Here is a 7,088-nt window from a genome sequence, read left to right on the forward strand (position 1 = left end):
ACATAGCCTGGCCCGGCCCGAAGACCTGGCCTGGCCCCGAACACTTTAGAGGCTAATTTGGTGTGATTTTACTGGGTTTAGGCCCAGGTAAGGGTCTCAAAATAGACCCGGTCATTATTACGGGTCGGGTCCGGGTCATAACTCGGGTCACCCGAACTTGGCCCGGTCATCATACACAATTAATATTTTGTGTTATTAGTGATGAATGATGGCTATTTTTATGTGGAATTTAAGTATTGTAAACTTTAATATTTTGTGTTATTAGTCATTATAAGACTATAAATTAATGTTTTATGTTTAAAATACATAAGAATTTAGACTAATGCATAATATTGTGTTATTTGTATTAATTTAAATATTGGGTGTTATTAGACAATATTAGTATTGATTATGGTTATACTTTAATTTTAGAGAAATGTTGGTTCTTGTTATATTTTTCTGAGTGAATTTTATCATGTCAATTAATGGTTGGAGTCTTGAAAATTTGGACATTTTCACATGCTACCTTACAAGAAGGTATCAAAGTAATGTAATGTTAACGGCCCGATTTTCACCCGATTTTTACCCAGTATAATCGTGACCAGAAAGTATATAGATTTCATCGGGTATAGGGTCGGGTTTGGGTCTAACAAATAGGTCCGGTATATATTTCGGGTCGAATCTGGGTCACATCAAACCCAGTTTTACCCGACCATGAACACCCCTAGTTGAAGATAAAGGAGGATAATTTAAGAATTTTATTAAAAAGTCAACAAAAAATTAAGGTTTGGATATTTTTATCACACGGAGTTGATCTTTAATGAGTACAACGTTAGTTTTCTTGTTTGAATATTCTAATCTTCTATGTAAATATAGATTATAATTTAAAATATCTTTTACCAATTAAGTATTTGCAGAATAAAATTCATGTTATATCATGATTTTTTTAATTTTAACAGTATAAATTTTGAATTTATTAATATACTTATAGAAAAAAAAGTGTAAAATGTATATTTAACTGTGAGACTAAAATTATTGTAAAATATTAAAAAAAAGTTTATTGAGTTATTTGAATTAACAGAATTAAATTAATACTGTAATTATTTTGAAAGACATGTATAAAAGCCAAATTTTAAAATGTGTATTCATATTATAGTAAACTTGAACAAACTTCAAATATTAATATATAGACTTCCTTCGTTTTCAGACTCCAAAGTTGAGAGCCAACTTCCATTCATAAAAAAATAAACACGTGTCAAAAAATGCATGAACAAAAAAATTTTCTTTAACTTTATACAAATTTACATCCGTATATTATAACTGACCAAATTACTTTCATGGAAGATTCAAATATCAACTGGGCATTGTTTCTTTCCTTTCCTTTTAATTTATTTAAATGCTATCTTTGTTAGAGAGTACATTTCAAAGTGGATTGGTGACGAAACTACCATGTGGCATCATAGTTTTAGTATGGTTTAGATTGTTTGTGTGAAAATGGATCTTCTCTAATTTTTTTAATACTTGAGAGAATAAAAAATGATCTCTTACTTTTAATTTATAAGTAAGACCAAAAATAAATAAAAAAAAAATAACGAAAAGTGAGACTAAACACTGTATATCATCTATTTTTTTTTACTGAACAAAATTTACTCCCTACAACTAGTGGTTCAGATAGAACATTATACAAAAATAATAATAAAAAACCAGTATTTCTTTACGTAAAAATAACGGTTTTCAACAAAAGTAAAAAACATTTTTCATAAAATTTTTTTATTTTTATTTTTTTACTTTTTCAAAAACTCTGAATTATCGTAAAGTTAAAAACATTTCTCAAACACGACTCTAAATATGGTTGATTCCAGGCCATAAATTCAAATAATTTATAAGGCTGAGCAACGTTGTCTCAAAACATTTTAATTCCAAAGATATACACACAATATATTCATCAAGTGTGACTTTTAGCAGAGCTTTCTTCTCTTTACCCTTTTGTAACTAAAACATTTCTTTCTATAGTCACCAGAAAAAAAAAACATTTCTTTCTACTGAGTTTCATCCCACTCCACAACCGAAAATCATATGCGAATAGAACAATCGCAAACATTCATGCATTGTATGGTGCATATGCCTCAAAGATTGCCCAAATTATCAGAATTCGGGTAATAGTTTTAAGCATCATTTTTCACCACTAATCACAGCAATTGCACGATCCAAAACCAAAACAGTAACAAAAAGCCGAAAACCCTAAACCTTGATACCTGAGCCTTGTCAGCGAGCTGAACGACGAGTCGTCCAACGGGAAGAGGAGACTCGTAGGTATACGAATAGTTGATGCACTCGTTGCGCATGTAGCGCGAGAGAACGCGGCCGTCGGCGGTGAGTCCGGCGATGGCAACGCCGATGTGGTCATCGACTTTGAAGATCTTCTTCTGGTGAGAAGAGAGCTCGGAGTTGGCCTTGTTGACGCATGCTAAAACGACGTGCGTTTTGGATCGGAGGCCAATTGCGGCGGAACCCTGCTTCACTGCCTCCGTTGCGTATTCAACCTTATTAATATTTATTATTCAGTGGTCAAGATTCAAGATTTACTTATTTTGTTCTCACCAATAACCAGCCTTCCAACTTGATATGCTCGATCTGATTTTGTATCTAATTCTATTCTTTGTGCTTACACTGCGAAAATTCTTTGGGAATAGAGTGCAGGCGTTGTAGTTATCTTCTGCGTGCATGATAAACTAGTAACTGATTCTCTTTGATTCCATTTGTTTTCAACTACCTGAAGACTACTTCTTATTTATGACAGGAGCTATATTTAGTTTATTCTTTTCTTCGTCCCAAATTCTTCTGTTGATGTTAATAGATAGGCATTCAGTCCATGTCTTACTATTTCTTTTCCCCTTCATCATGCTGTCAAAAAACGGATTTCCTTATTTTGTTGTATGATTACTGTTTCCAGGATAAGCAATCCTCTCTCTCTTTGAAAATGGTTGATTGCTGAATACGTATATGTCCTTATACTGTTTCTTTTGAGATAAAGTATTGTCAGTTGACTCAATTTTTTAGTTGCTGTGAAATTTGTACAGGCTTATGTCATTCTATCTGTGAAATTCAATCATTGTGCTGTGTGCTTATGTCATTCTATCTGTGAAGTTATGTAGGCACATTGTATATCTGATTAGTAATCTTTTGTTACATAGATTATGCATTTCTTCACTGTTATTTCTGCTCTCTCTCTGGAATCTCAGTTTTGAATAATATTCTGATGCCTTTGCTTTGACAGATTGGTGCACTTAAGAAAGTGCTAGAATCTGTTAGGAAACACCGACAGCAGTACCGTAACAGGCGTTTCTCAGTACCTGTGCCGGTGGTAGCCTTGGTTAGTTCCTTAAAAGTATATTGAAGCCATTCTTTTTGCTTTTGCTGATATTGTCTTTGTAGCCTATACATCATGGTAATGTATACTACATAAGTTATCATTCTTTGTATATTCTTTCTGTTGACACTTTTTTATTTGACAACATTGTAGGTTGGGTACACAAATGCTGGTAAAAGTACCCTTTTAAATCAATTAACTGGGGCAGATGTTTTTGCCGAGGATAAATTATTTGCAACTTTAGATCCAACTACAAGGAGGGTCCAGGTCAGTCAAAGTATACTTGGAGAGCATTCATTTTCTTTTAATTTACAAATGATTCATTCTTGTTACATTCTTGTTTGCTTATAATCAAGTGTTGCCACATAAGCAAAGGTAATTTACTTCCACAACCAGTATCTAACAAAGAAACGACATTTGCCTACGTGGTAGTACTTGATTACATGTTAGTGTAAAACTTTTCGACACTGACAATACATAAAAGTTAAACTCAATTTGCCTATGTAGCAATACTGAACTGGATATCAGTGTAAAATGCATTGCAATTAAACTCTATTTTGTTTATCATGTCATGATTTTCTTCCTACCTTACAGTTTCACTTTGAATTCACATTTAGGAATACACAGAGCAAGGGACATATATCAAGGCACATGTGCCCCTTCGTTTTGCAAGATTGCTGACACCCATGAGGCAAATGTGTGTATCCCAATCTTAACTTCTTAAATGTATATAATTTGGTAGTTTATAAAGTTATAAATATCTTTTGTATCATAAATGTCACTTTAAAGATGTACATATTTATGTAATTCTTGTAATCATACTCCCTTTCCCTTTAAAAATGGAGATACATATATGACTAAGGAACTATGGGAATGCAAGTTTTGCAAAATGTGATTGCAACTACATTTGTCATACATGATTCCATTCCTTTCTTTGTTTTCAAACATTAAGATGGCATATTCTGCAAAATTCCTGAGATACATCAGCAATATCTATTCCATTCAAACAGAAATGTTTTATGCTCATCAGCAATAACCAATAGCACATTAGCAGAGATGTGGTGTGCTTTATATATATATAAAAAAAAAAACTTGATGTTTCAAAGGTACTCAGAGTAATGCTACCAACATTTGAAATTTGATTACATTTTATTGTGAAATATATAAAGTTTGATTCAATAATTGTATAATTATGTTGCTTATGTATCATGATTTTAGTGATCAAATATTGTATTAATATGCATAAGAATTTCTTTCTAGCTGTTGACTGGTGTATGCCCAAGTCATGAAATCAAAATTGCTGACTCTAAAGTATGAACTGCCTTTACCAACTCTTTGAAACATTTCACCTTAAGCAATTCACAGTGCAATATGGTTCAATATTGAAGTTCACCAATGTTCATTTGTGTAACATGAATGGAAACTGAAAGTACTGAGTAATGTCAGGCCCTCAGGGCACTTGTTCTGTTTTTCGAACCAAAGTCCTCTCTCTTTTTCCTTGCATCCCATAAAAAAACCAAAGAAAGAAAGAAATACAGCTATTCAAATAGTGTTGTTATCTTCTTTTGAAAATAAATTATGACAAAGTCAAATTTCAATTGTTCTACACGTAAGAAATATCTTCTGAGATAATTTACATGAATCAGCAAGGCAAGAGAATGTGATTATTCAGTATGAATAACAATGCTCAAAAAAGAATAAATTTGTCTGATAAAAGATAAATTTGTCACTTCTAGAACTTTTTTGATATCATTTTTATTCCTTATAATTTTTTTGAAGGATGAGATTGGTGTTTATTGTAAATAAATAAAAGGCATCTAATGCAACAAGATGCCTAACTTTAGAGAATAAGTGTAACCCTTTATTTGGTCCCAAATCAAAGTGGCATTTCCCATGTGATCTTGACAGATACATGTACATTTATTTCCATTTTCGGCCGAGTACTTATCTGCCATACTTTTAACCTTAATAGTAGTGTAAAACTTTGTACAGTGCTTAAAAATTAAACTTGGAGGAAAAAATGGATTCTTTGCCCCTTTTAAGTGATCGATGAGATCAAGGCTAAGTTGGAAGAAGCATGCCCTCAGACTGTGTCTTGTGCAGACATTCTTGCTCTTGCAGCAAGAGGCTCCACTATTCTTGTGAGAAAACCACACTTTAATTGCTTGTTATATGACAGAGATTAATTTCGATAGGCAATAAAATATTTTACACTGTCAACCAATCATAATATCATCTATATAGAGATTAAATTGACCAAACATTAAGATAAAATTTAACTTTATGACCAAACATCATGGTTAAATTGTTATACTTACATTTTACTTTTAAATGATTATTGATATGTATGGAATATGGATATGTTTAATATCTTAATGATAAATGAAATCAAATTATTATTTTTGAAACAGAGTGGAGGGCCTAACTGGGAGCTACCATTAGGGAGGAGAGACTCAAGAACAGCAAGTTTAATTGGTTCAAACAACAACATTCCACCACCAAATGCCACCATTCAAAATCTAATAACATTTTTCAAGCGTCAAGGCCTTGATGAAGTTGACCTTGTTGCCCTCTCAGGTCAGAATATAATTGATTCAACCTATTTTCCTTCATTTATATATATATTTTATGTCATGCTATATCATAGTCATCTATCTCCATCTTCTTTGTTCTCATCAAATCATCAGTTATGAACACTCGACATAATATGGATATAGAAATACACCGAATTTTTATAATGGTAAGACGTAAAGATATCATTTACATATATAAATATTTTTTTATTAAATTTTATATTAATATTAATGATACAAACAAAACGTAACTGTTAGACCCTGATACTTGTTAAATGCCTGGTTAGACAAGCCACTTAATTAATCTTTCTGTGCTTCATAGCTTAGTATTAATGATCACATTTTATGGATTTTTACTCTTTTTTTTTGTTAATTATATTATTATTAGGTGCACATACAATTGGGGTGGCAAGGTGTGCAACATTCAAGCAAAGACTATACAACCAAAATGGAAAGAACGAAGCAGATGTGTCAATAGAAAGAACATTCTACTTTGGTCTCAAAACAATGTGTCCAAGATCAGGTGGTGACAACAACATTTCCCCATTGGACTTTGGTTCTCCCAGGATGTTTGATAACACTTACTTCAAGTTCATTCTTCAAGGAAGAGGCTTACTCAATTCTGATCAAGTTCTTCTCTCTGGTGGTGTCATCAAGACTCAAGAACTTGTCAAGAAATATGCTCAAGATGAGGCTTTCTTCTTCCAACAATTTGCTATGTCTATGATCAAATTGGGAAACCTTCGACCCATTACCGGTTTTAACGGCCAAGTTAGAAAGAATTGTCGCCGAGTTAATTAATAATTAATTAAGTATAATTATGCGTTTAATTAGTAATATTATTGACATGATGATGATATATAAAAGTAGTAAAAAATTTTATGTAGTGAAATATGTGGCTTCTGTGTGTTACTTTATTTGATAGTGATTTAATTTGTGAAGTGCTGATTGAAAATTATGTTATATATAGTAGTTAAGATAAGATGGGGACAAAAATATATCTCCAAAAATTATTTCACCCTTTTGTTCAACTTTTTTTTTCTTCTTGATTTAATCGATACCGTGATTTCTTTTATTTGTAAATTGAAATAAAAGTAACTTTTAATTAACATAAGTTATAAAATTTGTGTTTGATAAAATTATTTTTAACATTTAAAATAATTTTA

The 7,088-nt window shown here is 31.8% G+C and overlaps 1 protein-coding gene and 1 long non-coding RNA gene across 2 annotated transcripts; both read left to right on the forward strand.

The window, feature by feature from the left end:
• LOC107645275 lies at nt 1,875–4,586 on the forward strand. The gene is made up of 4 exons (XR_001621446.2): nt 1,875–2,508; nt 3,257–3,352; nt 3,503–3,616; nt 3,967–4,586. It is a non-coding gene; the product is annotated as an uncharacterized LOC107645275 (long non-coding RNA).
• Nucleotides 5,404–6,814, forward strand: LOC107645274 (peroxidase 9; the record flags this gene model as incomplete). Its single annotated transcript, XM_016349264.2, is given in 3 exon segments — nt 5,404–5,490; nt 5,761–5,926; nt 6,311–6,814. Coding segments are annotated over 3 exon segments (666 nt in total), but the record flags the coding sequence as incomplete, so codon positions are not given.

Source organism: Arachis ipaensis, chromosome B06 (genome assembly GCF_000816755.2).
Source record: "Arachis ipaensis cultivar K30076 chromosome B06, Araip1.1, whole genome shotgun sequence".
In the NCBI taxonomy this organism is placed as follows: Eukaryota; Viridiplantae; Streptophyta; class Magnoliopsida; order Fabales; family Fabaceae; genus Arachis; species Arachis ipaensis.